The sequence below is a fragment of the Anolis carolinensis genome, unplaced genomic scaffold (assembly GCF_035594765.1).
Source record: "Anolis carolinensis isolate JA03-04 unplaced genomic scaffold, rAnoCar3.1.pri scaffold_8, whole genome shotgun sequence".
Lineage (NCBI taxonomy): Eukaryota > Metazoa > Chordata > Lepidosauria > Squamata > Dactyloidae > Anolis > Anolis carolinensis.
Window position 1 is genome coordinate 8,357,126 of NW_026943819.1, and position 19,063 is coordinate 8,376,188.

Sequence of the window (19,063 nt, forward strand, 5' to 3'; positions counted from 1 at the left end):
CTACAGAGCATCAAAAGAAAAGCAGTGTACCAGGGACTTAGCATCTATACTAGGCATGGGCAAACTTCGGCCCTCCGGGTGTTTTGGACTTCAACTCCCACAATTTCTAACAGCCTATCAGCTGTTAGGAATTGTGGGAGTTGAACTCCAAAACACCCGGAGGGCCGAAGTTTGCCCATGCCTGATCTACACTGTAAAATTAATTCAGAACATTTGGTACATATTCTCCTACTCATAGGCTTACCTGTTCGAGACCATGTGTATCCTGAACACCGAATATCTCCAATGCTAGCAATACATTCTTATGGGGAAGCATCTAAAAACAAAAACAAAAGCTGGCATTAATTGGAGATAGGGACTAAGAAAATAAGGGGCATTGCATGTAAACAGAGACAGCAGGTAGACAAATAAATATTTAGATCTATATATATAAAAGGGTAATGAAATTTCGGCCTAGGACAAAACAACAAAACTACACATCCCAGAAACACTAAACTTAGCAGCATAACCCCTCATCCATGCCTCTACGTTCATACAACAAAAAGAAAAGAAAAATAAAGTCCTAATTACAGGGAGAGGAATAATTGTTTTTATCCAATTGCTACCAGTTAGAAGGCTAAGCTCCACCTACTTGGTCTCCTAGCAACCCAATCAGCCCAGGGGACAGGCAGAGTTAGGCCTCACTTAGGCCTCTTCCACAGATTATCTAATTTGCACTGGATTATATGGCAGTGTAGACTTATGGCCCACACAGCTATATAACCCATTTATAATCTTATATTATCTGCTTTGAACTGAATTATCTTGACTCCACACTGCCATATAATCCACTTCAGTGTGCAGTCGGACACAACTGGACTTAATGTCAGGAGAAAACCTTTACCCTTTACCTTAACTACCACCAATTCCGCAATACAGTAGAGTCTCACTTATCCAACATAAACGGGCCAGCAGAACATTGGATAAGCGAATATGTCGGATAATAAGGAGAGATTAAGGAAAAGCCTATTAAACATCAAATTAGGTTATGATTTTACAAATTAAGCACCAGAACATCATGTTATACAACAAATTTGACAGAAAAAGTAGTTCAATACGAAATAATGCTATGTAGTAATTATTGTATTTACAAATTTAGCACCAAAATATCATGATTTATTGAAAACATTGACTACAAAAATGCGTTGGATAATCCAGAACGTTGGATAAGTGAGACTCTACTGTACTTTACTTCCCATACCACCAGACTTTGCCACAGCAACGCGTGGCCGGGCACAGCTAGTATTAGATAAGTGTGGTTGCTGAAATAGAAGTGGTAACAATGACAGTAATATGTTATTTTACGGTTCAAAGTACAGTAGAGTCTCACTTATCCAACATAAACGGGCCGGCAGAACGTTGGATAAGCGAATATGTTGGATAATAAGGAGCGATTAAGGAGAAGCCTATTAAACATCAAATTAGGTTATGATTTTACAAATTAAGCACCAAAACATCATGTTAGACAACAAATTTGCCCGAAAAGGTAATTCAATATGCAGTAATGCTACGTAGTAATTATTGTATTTACGAATTTAGCATCAAAATATTATGAAGTATTGAAAACATTGACTACAAAAATGCGTTGGATAATCCAGAACGTTGGATAAGTGAATGTTGGATAAGTGAGACTCTACTGTATGATATATTATTGTTTCTACTACTAAATGCATCATTTCCTTCCATGGTCTCTGTATACTTTGACTTTCCCCTTTGGGAAAGCGTGGCCTTCTCCTTAAGAGAAGAAAAGCACCGTTCACACTTCTCGCTTCCACCCAAACCACACATTTTGAATATTAGCAATCATGCTTGCGTGCCGGCCATGTTCCTTTCGGCTGCGTGGGTTTTTGGCATCAGCTGACATGCAAGGTCTCTCTCTTGAGGCTTTTGGGTCTTGTGATGCCAGTCACAGTGGAGTAGTCCAAGAACCCATCTCCCGGATATTGATTCACATTTGTTTAAATATTGGTTCAGATTGCAATATATGGTCAGCAGCGACACATATAATGCATTGTCGAGGGCTTTCATGGCCGGAATCACTGGGTTGCTGTGAGTTTTCTGGGCCGTATGACCATGTTCCAGGTCTGTTGGAAACTAAACTGAGGTTTATATACTGTATATACTCGAGTATAAGCCGACCCGAATATAAGCCGAGGCACCTAATTTTACCACAAAAAAACTGGGAAAACATTGACTCCAGTATAAGCCGAGAGTGGTAAATTTCAGAAATAAAAAGATACCAATAGAATTACATTAATTGAATCATCAGTAGGTTAAATGTTTTTGAATATTTACATAAAGCTCAAATTTAAGATAAGATTTTCCAACTCTGATTAAATCATTATTCTCATCTTCTTCAATGTAAATGTGCTTCTGTATCCTTTTACAGTAGAGTCTCACTTATCCAAGCTAAACAGGCCGGCAGAAGCTTGGATAAGCGAATATCTTGCATAATAAGGAAGGATTAAGGAAAAGCCTATTAAACATCAAATTAGGTTATGATTTTACAAATTAAACACCAAAACTTCATGTTATACAACAAATTTGACAGAAAACGTAGTTCAATACACAGTAATGTCATGTTGTAATTACTGTATTTATGAATTTAGCACCAAAATATCACGATATATTGAAAACATTGACTACAAAAATGGCTTGGATTATCCAGAGGCTTGGATATGCGAGGCTTGGATAAGTGAGACACTACTGTAATAATAATAGAGTAAAATAATACATGTTATTATCATTATTATTTTATTATGACACAGCAAACAAGATAGATATGCTGGATTTTGTATCACAAAATCACAAGTCAAACACTTCCCAAGCGTCTAGGACTGTGTGATGTATTTTCGGATGATGCGTGCAGAACCCAGTAGAGTGGCCTTTTGCAGTTGGCAGATCGTAATTTTGTCAATGTCTATTGTTTCCAAATGCCGGCTGAGATCTTTTGGCACAGCAGCCAATGTGCCGATCACCACCGGGACCACCTGCACTGGTTTCTGCCAGAGTCTATTATTATTATTATTATTATTATTATTATTATTACAGGAAAATAGTACATGTAGTAATAAATAGAGTAAAATAATAAATATAATAATAATAATATCAGAGTGAAATAATAAATGTATTAATATAATAAAAATAGAGTAAAATAAATGTAGTAGTAGCAACAATAATAGAGAAAAATAATAAATGTAATAATACCAATAATAACAGAGAAAAATAATAAATGTACCATATATTCTCGAGTATAAGCTGACCCAAATATAAGCCAGCCAGGACCCTCACCCGAGTATAAGCCGAAGGGCCCTTTTTCAGTCTTTAAAAAAGAACTGAAAAACTAGGCTTATACTTGAGTATATGGAGAAAGAACTCTTGTCTGTTTGAGGCAAGTGTGAATACTGCAACTGGCCGCCTTGATTAGCATTGAATAGCCTTATAGATTCAAAGCTTGGCTGCTTCCTGCCTGGGGGAATCCTTTGTTGGACCTCAAACCGACAAGAGTTCTTTCTCCCAACAGACCACACAAACTCTGAGGATGCCTGCCATAGATGTGGGCAAAACTTCAGGAGAGAATGCTTCTGGAATATGGCCATACGGTCTGGAAAATTCACAGCAACCCATATAATGCAGTTCAATGTAATTAATTGTCTTATATGAGTCCACATTGACCACATTGAAACTGCATTATATGGCAGTGTAGACAGAGCCAAAGAATTCTTACCATCCCCCTCATACTGCAGTTCCTAAGAAGCCAAGACAGCTAATCCAACATGAAAGCAATATACATCTGTAGTGTAGACACGCCTATGTCAGCGCTGGAATGTTTCAGGACGGGTAATTGTTGCCAAGCATAGATTTTATTCTAATGCTAGCAGAGTATTTGCAATGATAGGATGCTGCTTACTCAACCCTTATTCATATGAAGGTGTGATCTTGGAAAATCCACAAGCTATGTAAGTAATAGATATGCTCCAGAGAAGTAATTGATCCAAGTTATGAATCGGATCACATTCTCATCCGAAAGGTGGCTCAAGTGAACTCTTACATTGGGGAAATGGAAGAAAACTGGAGTACGTAAGTCAAAACTTCCTGCTTATTCTCTATTTTGTTCCTGTTCACCAAGTCATGTACCCACAGACTTCATTCGGAGAATGCCAAAGCGGCTGACTACATGCCACAAATGTGGGAGGCTAGGTTTGCAACTTAAACTTCAGACAGTTTTATCTTGTAAGCTATTTGGAGAACTGAGCGGAATTTGATTCTTCTAGATCCCTGGAAAACTTCACTTGGGCCAATGCTAAATGCCCAGCAAGTTCACCTATTTGCAGACCGACTCAGTTGTTTGAAAGTAAAATGTCTCCATCAGCAAGTGAGAGTTAATCCAGAGGAGGAGAAAGCTCATTCCTTGTCATTAGATTTCTGAAGATGCTGCTGTCATTGTGAATGTCTAAATTGTTACAGCAGGAACTGCTGCCAGTTAGAAACAGAAACCAAAAGCCACACAAAGAAAGGCTACAATGGCACTGTAGCTGGAGCTGTTGGTTCTTTCTGACAATGACTTATCATACACTTTCCCTGTTTTTCATTGCACACTAGCCTTCGGCAGAAACTTGCTGCTGTTGCAGCTGTTTGCTATCTTTTTCCCTGCCAGATGTTCCGCACATCAAGCCTTTGAATTTTCCATGTTTCTCACTGCACTTCAGGACAGGCTGTTGTTTTGTGTAGTGAGTGACATATGCTGGTTTGGCCTAGTTCAAGTTCAAGTGTGCATCTACACTGGAGAATGAATGCACTTTGAAATCACTGTAACTGCCATAGCTCAATACAATGGAATCCTGGGTGTTGGACTTTGGTGTGGCACCAGCACTCTTTAGCAATGAAGGTAGACCTACAAAGCTACAACTCTCAACGATTCTATAGCATTGAGCCATAGCTGTTAAAGTGCTGTAAAACTTCATATATTTTGGCTTTCATTTAACTTATTAGAACCACTGTGTTTCAATCTAATGTTTTATACTTTTCATTGTTTAATTCGTCTAGTTTGTTTTATTTTGTTGTCCCTTTTACACTGATTTGTTATTTATTTTGTATATATTACTCATTGTATTTATTTATGCTCTAAGCTGTCCCGAGTCCTTTCAGGGAGTTGGGGCAAGATATAAATAAAGATTGTTGTTGTTGTTGTTGTTGTTGTTGTTGTTGTTATTATTACAGTAGAGTCTCACTTATCCAAGCCTCGCTTATCCAAGGTTCTGGATTATCCAATGCATTTTTGTAGTCAATGTTTTCAATATATTGTGATATTTTGGTGCTAAATACAACATAACATTACTGCATATTGAACTACATTTTCTGTCAAATTTGTTGTATAACATGATGTTTTGGTGCTTAATTTGTAAAATCATAACCTAATTTTATGTTTAATAGCCTTTTCCTTAATCCCTCCTTATTATCCAAGATATTCGCTAATAATAATAATAATAATAAGTTTATTTATATCCCGCCTCCATCTCCCCCGAAGGGGACTCGGGGCGGCTTACAGCAAATCCAAGTTTCTGCCAGCCCAATTAGCTTGGATAAGTGAGACTCTACGGTGTTAGTATTATTTCTAATCCAAGGAGCCTCTGGTGGCCTAGGGGATAAAAGCCTTGTGACTTGAAGGTTGGGTTGCTGACCTGAAGGCTGCCAGGTTCGAATCCCACCCAGGGAGAACGTGGATGAGCTCCCTCTATCAGCTCCAGCTCCATGCGGGGACATGAGAGAAGCCTCCCACAAGGATGGTAAAAACATCAAAACATCCGGGCATCCCCTGGGCAACGTCCTTGCAGACAGCCAATTCTCTCACTCCAGAAGCAACTCCGGTTGCTCCTGACATGAAGAAAAAAAATTCCTAATCCATCTAAAATGCAAACGTATGCTTTTCACCTTAAGAACAGACAAGCATCTCAAGCTCTGAGGATGACCTGGGAAGGAATCCCATTGTGAGCATTACAGCACACCAAAATACCTGGGAGTTACTCTGGACTGTACTCTGACTTACAAGAAGCACTACCTGACTATCAAGCAAAAAGTGGGTGATAGAAATAATATCATATGAAAGCTGATTGGCACAACCTGGGGATCACAACCAGACACAGTGAAGACATTTGCTTTTGCGCTTTGCTACTCTGCCGCTGAATTGAATACGCATGCCCAGTATGGAATACATCTCACCATGCTAAAACAGTGGATGTGGCTCTTAATGAGACATGTCACATTATCACAGGATGTCTACACTTTACACTGCTGGAGAAATTATACTGTTTAGCTGGCATTGCACCACCTGACATCCGTTGGGAAGTAGCAGCCGGTAATAAAAGGACCAAGGCAGTGACATCTCCGGCCCATTGTCTGTTTAGTTATCAGCCAGCATGCCAAGCTTCCTAAGATCTATAGAGATACTCTCAGGAACACCTTAGCAAGTAAGAGTCCAAAAGCAGCAGCCAGCAACGAAAGGACCAAGGCAGTGACATCTCCAGCCCATCCTCTGTTTGGATATCAGCCATCACGTCAAAGAAACAGCTTCCTAAGATCCACAGAGATATTCGCAGGAACACCTCAGCAAGCGGGAGTCCAAAAGCTGTGGGCTAAAACTCAATCCAAGAAACTGGGAAGAAATGGGAGAAATGAATGCTGCACACAACTCTAGTGGATACAGAGGGCCAACTCTACTAGTGTTTGACAGTCAACAGGAAAATTCATTGAACTTGCTGTACAAGGTAAAGGTAAAGGTTTCCCCTGATGTTAAGTCCAGTCATGTCTGACTCTGGGGGTCGGTGCTCATCTCCATTTCTAAGCCAAAGAGCCGGCGTTGTCCGTAGACACCTCCTAGGTCATGTGGCCGGCATGACTGCATGGCGCGCCGTTACCTTCCCGCCAGAGCGGTACCTATTGATCTACTCACATTGGCATGTTTTCGAATGACTAGGTTGGCAGGAGCTGGAGCTAACAGCGGCCGCTCACGCCGTTCCCAAACTAGGGCTGATTTTTGGATGCATTTACACTGCAGAATTAATGAATTTTGTAACCATTTCAACTGCCCCGGTGGCAAAGTGCATTAAAGCGCTGAGCTGCTGAACTTGCAGACCGAAAGGTCCCAGGCTCAAATCCCGGGAGCGGAGTGAGCACCCACTGTTAGCTCCAGCTCCTGCCAACCTAGCAGTTCGAAAACATGCAAATCTGAGTAGATCAATAGGTACAGCTCTGGCGGGAAGGTAACGGTGCTCCATGCAGTCATGCCAGCCACATGACCTTGGAGATGTCTACGGACAACGCCGGCTCTTTGGCTTAGAAATGGAGATGAACACCAACCCCCAGAGTCAGACATGACTGGACTTAACGTCAGGGGAAACCTTTACCTTTACCTTAACTGCTATGGTTAATAAATTCTGGGAGTTGTAGTGATACAAAGTCTTTTCTGCCCCAAAGTATTGGTGTTTCACAAAACTACACACTTCAGGATTCCATAGCATTGAGCCATGGCAGTGACAGTGGTGTTAAACTGCATTCGTTGTATAGTGTAAAGGCACCCTACGTCACATGTCTCCACTTTGATCGTGGCAATGGCAAATTGCACTAACTGGAAAGTCCCAATTAGCAAAAGGGGCATCACAGCAGAATAATGAATGGCTTGTGTGAAGAGGGAAAGGAGATGGCTTTGTCACTACTTTGGGGCTGATCTGGAAAAAACTGCTGAGTGAAAATTTCCATCTGTAACGGAGAGGGCTGAACCCTGAAGGTGGCAGCACTCGCAGCTGGCTGGCAGTCTGCCGAGAGAACTTGTAGCTCAAAAAAAGATAGCACTTCGAGAAGCAAAGAACTCAAGTCGTGCAAGAGAACAATGGGGTCAGGAACACTGTTGGGGCACACATTATAAAAACAACACTGGAAACCTATGAATTGATAAGGAATGCATGAACACCCTATCTGGACTTCTGAAGAACCAAATGCTATTGCGTAGCACACTTCTACACTTGTAGATAGAGATATTGCTAACACATTCACGGATTCTCCCAATAATATATACAGTAGAGTCTCACTTATCCAAGCTAAATGGGCCAGCAGAAGCTTGGATAAGTGAATATCTTGGATAATAAGGAGGGATTAAGGAAAAGCCTATTAAACATCAAATTAGGTTATGATTTTACAAATTGAGCACCAAAACATCATGTTATACAACAAATTTGACAGAAAAAGCAGTTCAATACGCAGTAATGTTATGTTGTAATTACTGTATTTACGAATTTAGCACCAAAATATCACGATATATATATATATTTTTTCGTGTCAGGAGCGACTTGAGAAACTGCAAGTTGCTTCTGGTGTGAGACAATTGGCCATCTGCAAGGACGTTGCTCAGGGGACGCCCAGATGTTTTGATGTTTTTACCATCCTTGTGGGAGGCTTCTCTCATGTCCTTGTATGGAGCTGGAGCTGATAGAGGGAGCTCATCCACGCTCTCCCCGGGTTGGATTCAAACCTGGCAGCCTTCAGGTCAGCAACCCAACCTTCAAGTTACAAGGCTTTAACCCACTACACTGCCGGGGGCTTCCAATAATTTTATTTATTTATTTAATTAATTATAAATTATTTATTTATTATAAATAAATAATATATAATAAATAACAATAATAATAAATAATAAATAACAGGCTCTCCAGCCTGTGGCGCAGGCTGGAGAGCAAGCCAGCAGGCTGGAGAGCAAGCCAGCTGCAACCAGCTGCAATGAATCACTCTGACCAGGAGGTCATGAGTTCGAGGCCTGCTGTTTGTCTTGTCTTTGTTCTATGTTAAAAGGCATTGAATGTTTGCCTATATGTGTAATGTGATCCGCCCTGAGTCCCCTTCGGGGTGAGAAGGACACAATATAAATGCTGTAAATAAATAAATAAAATAAATAATTTATTTTATTTACAACAGGGACTCAGGGCGGCTTACAACAACCGGCAAAATTCAATGCAAAAGGGATCAATAAAAACTGCAACACATTTAAAACCATTAACAATAATCCATAAAATACATTAGACAAGCTTAAAACATATAGTTACTTAATACCATTCTTCCACGGAACCATTGCGCATAAATCTAAGTTTAGACCATGTCAATATAGTCATCATCATCATCATCATCATCATCTATACACATAATAAAAGTGAAAATATGTATGTAGGCATATTATATTATACTATATGGCAGCGTAGAGTCATATAATACAGTTCAAATCAGATAATATGGATTATCTGCTTTGATAATCTGGATTATATGGCAGTGTAGAAGGGGCCTGGGACATCCTGGATCCCAAGAGTTGGAGGCTAGCCATGTTCATCACAGTGAGAAATGCCTTGAAAATTACACCATAAGCTATTTCACAAAAGAAATACTCTGTAGACTTCTTAGCATAATAGTTAATCCAGTCCTAATTCCATGGAATTGAGCATTAAGAGCATAACTGAGAGTTTTCGTCGTGATGAAATGGGCAGCCTACATATTTTAATTTCCTGGCTAAGCAATTCCATCAATTGGCGCGTCATGGAAAAGTTGCCTTTTGGGGATAAAGTTCCCCAAACCCTTCAACCAGAATGGGATGGTCATGTTGGCTAGCGATTCAGGGGTTCCTATTTATTATCATTTTTACTTACTGTATATACTTAAGTATAAGCCTAGTTTTTCAGCCCTTTTTTAGGGCTGAAAAAGCTCCCCTCGGCTTATACTCGAGTGAGGGTCCTGGCTGGCTTTTATTCAAGTTTTCTTATATTTGAGTATATAGATAATCAGAGTTGGGCAGTCTTATCTTATTAAAGTCTTATTATTATCTTAAATTACAGTTTCATATAAATATTTAAGAACATTTAACCTACTGATACAGTAGAGTCTCACTTATCCAACATAAACGGGCCGGCAGAACATTGCATAAGCGAATATGTTGGATAATAATAATAATAATAACAACAACAACAACTTTATTTTTATACCCTGCCCCATCTCCCCAATGGGGACTCGGTGCGGCTTACATGGGGACCAAGTCCGAAAACATACAACAATAAAATGATAAAACAATTATTCCAACAGTAAAACATCAATATCAATAAAACCATCATAGTAATCAACATATAGCATAAAATATTAAAAGCAGGAGAGTAAAACAAGGATCTGGGCCAAAGTGCAAAATATATCAAAATGGGAGAGGTAGTTTCTCAGTAAAGTGCAAAATAGTAGTGGCAGAAAAACCTGTAGTTGTATGGGCAGATAGTTCAACCTAATAATTCATAATAACTAATAATAAGGAAAGATTAAGAAAAAACCTATTAAACATCAAAATAGGTTATGATTTTACAAATTAAGCACCAAAACATCATGTTATACAACAAATTTGACAGAAAAAGTAGTTCATTACACATTAATGCTATGTAGTGATTAGTGTATTTACGAATTTAGCACCAAAATATCACAATGCATTGAAAACATTGACTACAAAAATGCATTAGATAATCCAGAATGTTGGATAAGTGAGACTCTACTGTACCTCAAATAATATAATTTTATTAATATCTACAGTAGAGTCTCGCTTATCCAACGTAAACGGACCGGCTGAACGTTGGATAAGCGAATATGTTGGATAATAAGGAGAGATTAAGGAATAGGCTATTAAACATAAAATTACATTATGATTTTACAAATTAAGCGCCAAAACATTATGTTATACAACAAATTTGACAGAAAAAGTAGTTCAATATGCAGTAATGTTATGTTGTAATTACTGTATTTACGAATTTAGCACCAAAATATCACGATGTATTGAAAACATTGACTACAAAAATGCATTGGATAATCCAGAACGTTGGATAAGTGAGACTCTAAAAGGTAAAGGTTTCCCCTGACGTTAAGTCCAGTCATGTCTGACTCTGGGGGTTGGTGCTCATCTCCATTTCTAAGTCAAAGAGCCGGTGTTGTTTGTAGACACCTCCAAGGTCATGTGGCTGGCATGACTGCATGGAGCGCCGTTACCTTCCTGCCAGAGCAGTACCTATTGATCTACTCACATTTGCATGTTTTCGAACTGCTAGGTTGTCAGAAGCTGGGGCAACAGCGGGCCTCACTCCGCTCCAGGATTTGAACCTGGGACCTTTCGGTCTGCAAGTTCAGCAGCTCAGTGCTTTAACACACTTTGCCACCGGGGTTCCTAAAGTGAGACTCTACTGTACCTCAAATAATGTAATTTTATTAATATCTATTTTTATTTTTGAAATTGACATGTTGCTGCTGCATTTCCCACCCTCGTCTTATACTCGAGTCAATAAGTTTTCCCAGTTTTTGTGGTAAAATTAGGTGCCTCGGCTTATATTCAGGTTGGCTTATACTTGAGTATATATGATATTTTACACTCCGCCTTTCTCTTGAATGGGAACAAAGGTCCAACCAAATAACTTTTACAAGCTTTGTCAGGTTTTTATTGCTTATGACATGATTGCAACCTGGTTTTTGAGTTGCTGTAAAGTCCATGCAAAGGAAAACACAAGACACCAATAAGAGCATGTCAACAAACAACGATGGATACGGGCAGGTGGATATTGTAAATTCAGTAGTGAAAAGGAATGAGTAGCCATTCCTGTGCAGCTCAGCAGTCTCTTCCTCTTCCATACGCCTTTGATGAATGTGGGAAAATCTACATGAAGAGCCATGGGCAAAGGGGAAGCTTGTTTAATTAAAATTGATGCACGAAAAGGGGAAACCGAGATGTAGGCACGGGAGGTAAGATCTGATTCCACTTAAGAGCTGGAGGAGATGTGGGCTGCCCCATGAAAGACATTTTGTTTAGGATACAGTTCTTGATTTGCAATGCCAGAAGGTTCTGGTTAGGCTTTAATAGCCCAATGTGTCTTTAAGGCAGTTTCCTGCCCACCCCCTCCTTCTTTTGAGGCATGATGAGCCCAGCCAGTGTCTGGCGAAGAATGTCCTCTGAAGTCCTAATGACCTTAATGCAGGGAGGACTTCCTTTTCAACCCAAAGTGTGCAACCCCAAAAGGACCACAAGAAGAAACCCAAATGCATATCAAGATTGCAGTGGGTCTTCAGCAGCATCCTGTGGCTTGCCCCTCTTTGCAACTGTACAGATTTTGAAGTTCTTGCAAATGATCAAGAAAATGTGTAAATAAAAGCTTGTGAAACACCCTGTCTCTCTTCTCGTTCTCTGCTCATAGATGTGGGAGAGAGGAAATAGCTGGCAGATCTCCACAACAAACATATATCCCCTGTAATATATAATACTAGCTGTGGCGAAGTATGGTGGTATGGGAAATAAAGTATTGAGGAATTGGTGGTAGTTAAGGCAAAAAGTAAATACAGTAATTACTATATAGCATTATTGCGCATGGAACTACTTTTTCTGTCAAATTTGTTATATAAGATGATGTTTTGGTGCTTAATTTGTGTAATGATTACCTAATTTGATGTTTAATCATTTTCCTGAATCCCTTCTTATTATCCAACATATTCACTTATCCAACGTTCTGCCGGCCTGTTTATGTTGGATAAGTGAGACTCTACTGTATATTTATAATCTTATATTATCTGCTTAGAACTGGATTATATGAGGCCCCTTCTACACAGCTGTATAAAATGCACACTGAAGTGGATTATATGGCAGTGAGGAGTCAAGATAATCCAGTTCAAAGCAGATAATATAAGATTATAAATGGGTTCTATAGCTGTGTAGAAGGGCCTTGAGTCTACACTGCCATATCATCCAGTGCAAATTAGATAATCTGTGGAAGAGGCCTAAGTGAGGTCTAACTCTGCCTCTGTCCCCTGGGCTGAGTGGGTTGCTAGGAGACCAAGCCTTCGACAACACAATATTGAGTTTATTGTAATATTAGGAAATGTCACTCCCTTGAATGTCATAGCAACCCCCCCTCCAAAGAAGCTTAGCCTTCTAACTGGCAGCAATCGGATAAAAACAATTATTCCTCTCCCTCTAATTAGGACTTTATTTTTCTTTTCTTTTTGTTGTATGAACATAGAGGCTTGGATGAAGGGTTGTGCTGCCAAGTTTAGTGTTTCTGGGATGTGTAGTTTTGTTGTTTTGTCCTAGGCCGAAATTTCATTACCCTTTTATATATATAGATTGTGGTTTTATATTCTATTTCCCATCAGGGCGTTTCATTAGGAAAGATAGGAATTCTGCTTTGGCCAACATCCTGAGAACGACAGAATTCAAATTGTCAAAGACATCATTGAGAACTTATTTGTTTATTTCTATCCCGTTCTTCTCACCCTTGTAGGGGACTCAGTGCAGCACACATAATGGCAATATTCAATCCCACATATTCAGTAGCATAAAATACAGTACAGTAGAGTCTCAGTTATCCAACATAAACGGGCCGGCAGAATGTGGGATAAGCGAATATATTGGATAATACCTCTTTCCTAATCTGTACTGTATAAAACTATTTGCACTTTTCTGGCCCACTATCCTTTTTAGGAGCCAGGTTTTTATCATAGTGTGCTTATTGTTTAGCCGGCGTTGTCCATAGACACCTCCAAGGTCATGTACCACTGGCATGACTGCATGGAGTGCCATTACCTTCCCGCCGGAGCGGTACCTATTGATCTACTCACATTGGCATGTTTTCGACCTGCTAGGTTGGCAGGAGCTGGGGCTAACAGCGGGCGCTCTTTCCACTCCCGGGATTTGAATCTGGGACTTTTTGGTCCACAAGTTCAGCAGCTCAGCGCTTTAACACACTGTGCCACCAGGGCCCCCTAGCTACTGTACTGTGTGTTAAAGCACTGAGCTGCTGAACTTGCAAACCGAAAGGTTGCGGGTTCAAATCCGGGGAGCGGAGTGAGCGCCCGCTGTTAACTCCAGCTTCTGCCAACCTAGTAGTTAGAAAACATGCAAATGTGAGTAGATCAATAGGTACCGCTCCAGCGGGAAGGTAATGCTGCCGGCCACATGACCTATGAGATGTCTATGGACAACGCTGGCTCTTCGGCTTAGAAATGGAAATGAGCACCAACCCCCTGGACTTAACGTCAGGGGAAACCTTTATCTTTACCTTTAGCTACTTTACTCCTTCTATGTGTGCTTTCTCTACTTGGAAAACCTCTTGAAAGAACCACAGCACAAGAACACACTTCTTACCAACTGCTTCTCTGAAGAGGAACTATAATCCAGTGGCTAGCCAACTCACCCTGGTTGGGATTAGACATTGCGGTTACTTTTCCCTTTGGAGAGAATCTGAACGTTTCTCTAGCCTGGAAGAACGTGTTCTGCTTTAGACCTCTTCAACATTGGTGACAGGTTGAGTAAGATTGCGAACGTTGTGGTCACTTTGTTAGAACACATTCCCATGCTCGCCAGTGACTCCTTATGGAACTGGCTTCTTCATTTGCATCAGTTCCATTTCACATTGAGAGTGCAGGAATGCAACCCCGAATAAATTAGGAACGACTTGCAAAGTAAACCACTTGGGGGAAGGGACTTGTTCAGATCAAAAAGGCAATTTGGAAACGCTTGTATGCATCTATGAATGAATACTGCAAATGCAGAAAGGCAAGCATCCTGCTCTAGATGATGACTCTGGGAAGAACATCTCTGTATTGCCTTCAAGAGAGATTCCTGGAAGCAATGAACCTCCATCCCTAGTTGTAGGGCTGGCTTAGCCAGTTTGGTTGCTGTTGCTCCTGCCCCACAGGCCATAGGTGGAGATTGGTGATTATGCGTCTCTTCAGATTACATCTTCTGGCAAAATTATATTCAAGGATGCGCAAAGAGTTTTTATTTTTGTGTGCCGCAGTGTTGGAGGCCCTGGAGGCCCTGGCTGACGTCTCAGCCCCGGCAGGTGAACCGTTCCACAAAACATAAAGGACAACATAAACAGGCAAAGCGGTCTCAGGTTCAGACAAATTAGGTCAGTGGTGGGAATGAAGTGGTTCACCTAAGATGAGGAGAAGCAGCCAAGGTATGATATTCCTAAAGGTAAAGGTAAAGGTTCCCCTGACGTTAAGTCCATTCATGTCTGACTCTGGGGGTTGGTGCTCATCTCCATTTCTAAGCCAAAGAGCCGGCGTTGTCCATAGACACCTCCAAGGTCATGTGGCCGGCATGACTGCATGGAGCACCATTGTATATTCATAGTAAAGGTAAAGGTAAAGGTTTTCCCCTGACATTAAGTCCAGTCGTGTCTGACTCTGGAGGTTGGTGCTCATCTCCATTTCTAAGCCGAAGAGCCGGCGTTGTCCGTAGACACCTCCAAGGTCATGTGGCCAGCATGACTGCATGGAGCGCCGTTACCTTCCTGCCGGAACAGTCCCTATTGATCTACTCACATTTGCATGTTTTCGAACTGCTAGGTTGGCAGAAGTGTATATTCAAACAACAGGCTAATTCAGATCAACCTGCTATTACATTACAGTCATACATAGCGATACATATCTTCAATATTGCACCTCTCTTCAACTGCGCTGTTTCGTTTATTTGTGGTCCCACAATTCTGCATACACTTAAAATCTCACTTTCTGGTACTACTGATGTCCTGTAATTATTTTTTATTTTGGAACAATTTTGTCATTCCAGCTTGGAACAAACAAAAAAGAGCAACCATGACTATAAATCTATCAGGTAAAGGTAAAGGTTTCCTCTGACATTGAGTCCAGTCGTGTCCGACTCTGGGGGTTTGTGCTCATCTCCATTTCTAAGTCGAAGAGCCGGCGTTGTCCATAGACACCTCCAAGGTCATGTGGCCACTGCATTCATGCCGTTACCTTCCCACCGGAGCAGTACCTATTGATCTACTCACATTTGCATGTTTTCGAACTGCTAGGTTGGCAGAAGCTGGAGCTAGCAGCAGGTGCTCACTCCACTCCCTGGGTTTGAACCTGGAACCTTTCGGTCTGCAAGTATGTATGTGTGTGTGTGGCTGGGATGTCCACTTACACAGACAAGCTCCTACTTCCCCAAACAACTATAATTCCCACTCTTCAGGAGACACCAAAGGTTCTCCCTCCAATGACATTGCAGGTTATGAGTGCCGTGAACATGTCCAAGAGCCCTGCCAATGTCCTCCACAAAAACCATTCTGCCCACCACCCAAGTGAAGGCTTTCATACGGGGACAATTTCATCCTAGATTTTCTGTTTTTCCTCCACCACAGACATCCCAGTATTTCTTACTCCTTCCATTGGTGTGGAATTTGCAATGACCCCGCCCACTGCCTCTCCCATAACCCTTTCCTACTCTTTTCTATGGCACACAGCAAGCAGAGGAATTGATCAGCAACTGAATATACCAGAGAAGTTTGGGGAGAATTCACCATGATTTATAGGAGTTAGGTACTGGGATGTATAGTTCACCTGCAATCAAAAAACACTCTGAACTCCACCAATGATAGACCTGGAACTAATTTGACACACAGAGCCACCATGATCAACAAAAAATACTGGCTGTCTTTGGAGGGATTTATAGGAGTTGTCGTTCACCTGCATCCAGAGTACACTATGAACCCAAACAATGACGGATCTGGACCAAACTTGGCATGCATACCCGATATGCACAGATTTGAATACTGGTGGGTTTGCGGGGAATTGGCCTGGACATTTTGGAGTTGTAGGTACTGGGATGTATAGTTCACCTGCAATCTAAGAGCATTCTGAACTCCACCAACAATTGACCTGGAAGTAACTTGGCACACAGAGCTGCCATGACCAGCAAAACATACTTGAGGTCTTTGGGGAAAATTCACCCTAATTTGGGGGAGTTGTAGTTCACCTACATCCAGAGAGCACTGTGAACCCAAACACCGATGGATCTGGACCAAACTTGGCACAAATTTGCAGAAATTTGATTACTGGAGGGGTTTGGGGGGAACTGACTTTTCTTTCTGGGAGTTGTAGTTCATGCACAACGAGGGAAACTGTGACCACTGTTGATGGACCTGGACCAAACTTAGCACACAGAACCCCCATGACCAACTCAACCTACTGGAGGGATTTGAGGGGACTTACTCACTATAGTGGGAGTTGTAGTTTACCCTAGAGACAGAACCCCACTGATGATGCATCTAGAGTAAACTTGCCCAACATAACAAACTTTAAGTATTGATGGAGTTTCTCGGGGTTAACATGGCATGACGTGAGTTGTACAGTAGAGTCTCACTTATCCAACATAAACGGGCCGGCAGAATGTTGGATAAGCGAATATGTTGGATAATAAGGAGGCATTAAGGAAAAGCCTATTAAACATCAAATTAAGTTATGATTTTACAAATGAAGCACCAAAACATCATGTTAGAGAACAAATTTGGCAGAAAAAGTAGTTCAATACACAGTAATGCTATGTAGTAATTACTGTATTTATGAATTTAGCACCAAAATATCACAATATATTGAAAACATTGACTCCAAAAATGTGTTGGATAATCCAGAACGTTGGATAAGCGAGTGTTGGATAAGTGAGACTCTACTGTAGTTCACTCACAATTAAAAATCGACCTTTTCAAATAACCTGGGCAAAGCTGGGTACCCAAGCTAGTATAAAAGAAACAGAAAAAGATAGTTTTACAATAATACAAAGAAGCAGAAGGGAAACATCCTAGCAAAGTACAGTAGAGTCTCGCTTATCCAACATTCACTTATCCAACATTCTGGATAATCCAACACAGTCTGCCTCCCGCTCAGATCCTCTAGGCAGCAAGGATGGAACTTTTTATGGATTTAATTTCCTACAATGTTGTTGCTATAAGTTCATTTTATGCAATTATATCTTTATTTGTAGTCAATTTGTTAGTAGCCAGTGTTTTTGTAATCAATGCTTTCAATACATTGCGATATTTTGCTGCTAAATTCATAAATTCAGTAATTACTGCATAACATTACCATGTATTGAACTGCTTTTTCTGTCGATTAATTGTAAAATATGATGTTTTGGTGTTTAATTTGTATGTTTAATAGGCTTTTCCTTAATCTCTCCTTGTTATCCAACATTTTTGCTTATCCAATGTTCTGCCGGCCTGTTTGTGTTGGATAAGTGAGACTCTACTGTAGTTGCAAATTATAGCAAAGGATGGGAGAATCATGGGGAAAAAGCAGACCAGCAGTGGAACATGCATGGTATCATGTGATAGGGATCACTGCCAAAGAAAATTGTGTAGTTGCAATACTGGTTTACCTGCTTTGTGAGAAAACGTCCATGGATTTGAGCATGCTTTGCCACAGCAGCTACTGAGTGTGGTATGAAAAGCCTTCTCTTGGCTGTTGTGAGTTTTCAAGTCATTTCTGACTTATGGTCTCTCTAAGGCAACCCTATCATGAGGATTTTTGAGGCTGAGAGTGTGCAATTTGCCCAAATTGTTTTCCATGGCTGAGTGGAGAATCAAATTCTGGTTGTTGTGACTCAGCAGCAGTTCCAGAGTGAAGATGAGGAAGGGGATTTTGGTTTACAGATGCAGGTGTCAGATGATGGGATGCAAGATGAATTTCTAGATGATGCTGTGGGGAATTACATGTCCGAACGTGTCTCCCGCTATGACCCACCTCGAAGCTTAAGACCGTCGGATGAGGCCCTGCTCGCGGTCCCGTCAGCCTCACAGGTGCGGCTGGCGGGGACGAGAGACAGGGCCTTTTCAGTAGTGGCTCCCCGCCTATGTAACGCCCTCCCCATTGAAGTCAGGCAGGCTCCCTCCCTCCTATCCTTCCGTAGGAAGGTTAAAACTTGGTTGTGGGGCCAGGCTTTCGAATAAGAATCAGCAGCATTAATTACTATTATGTATACTGGAACTCAATTGACAGACCCAGTCTTTTAAACTTGAGCACGCCTATCTGTATTTTATAATGCGTTTTATGAATGTTTTATGTAAGTTAATTTTTTAAACTGATTTATAGTGTATTGTACAGTTTTTATACGTGTGTTTTATTGTAAGCCGCCCTGAGTCCCCTGTTGGGTGAGAAGGGCGGGATACAAAATTAAAAAAAAAATTATGGCTGG

General features: G+C 40.8%; 1 protein-coding gene across 1 annotated transcript in view; it reads right to left on the minus strand.

Moving 5' to 3' along the window:
- Window positions 1-287: 287 nt before the first annotated feature.
- The window catches only part of pebp4 (phosphatidylethanolamine binding protein 4), a 343,579-nt gene continuing 324,803 nt past the window's right edge, over window positions 288-19,063 (minus strand). The window contains exon 7 of the mRNA XM_062961054.1: window positions 288-316. Within this exon, the coding sequence (XP_062817124.1) occupies window positions 303-316 (14 nt within the window). The 3' untranslated portion in view covers window positions 288-302. The remainder of the gene's footprint in view (window positions 317-19,063) is intronic.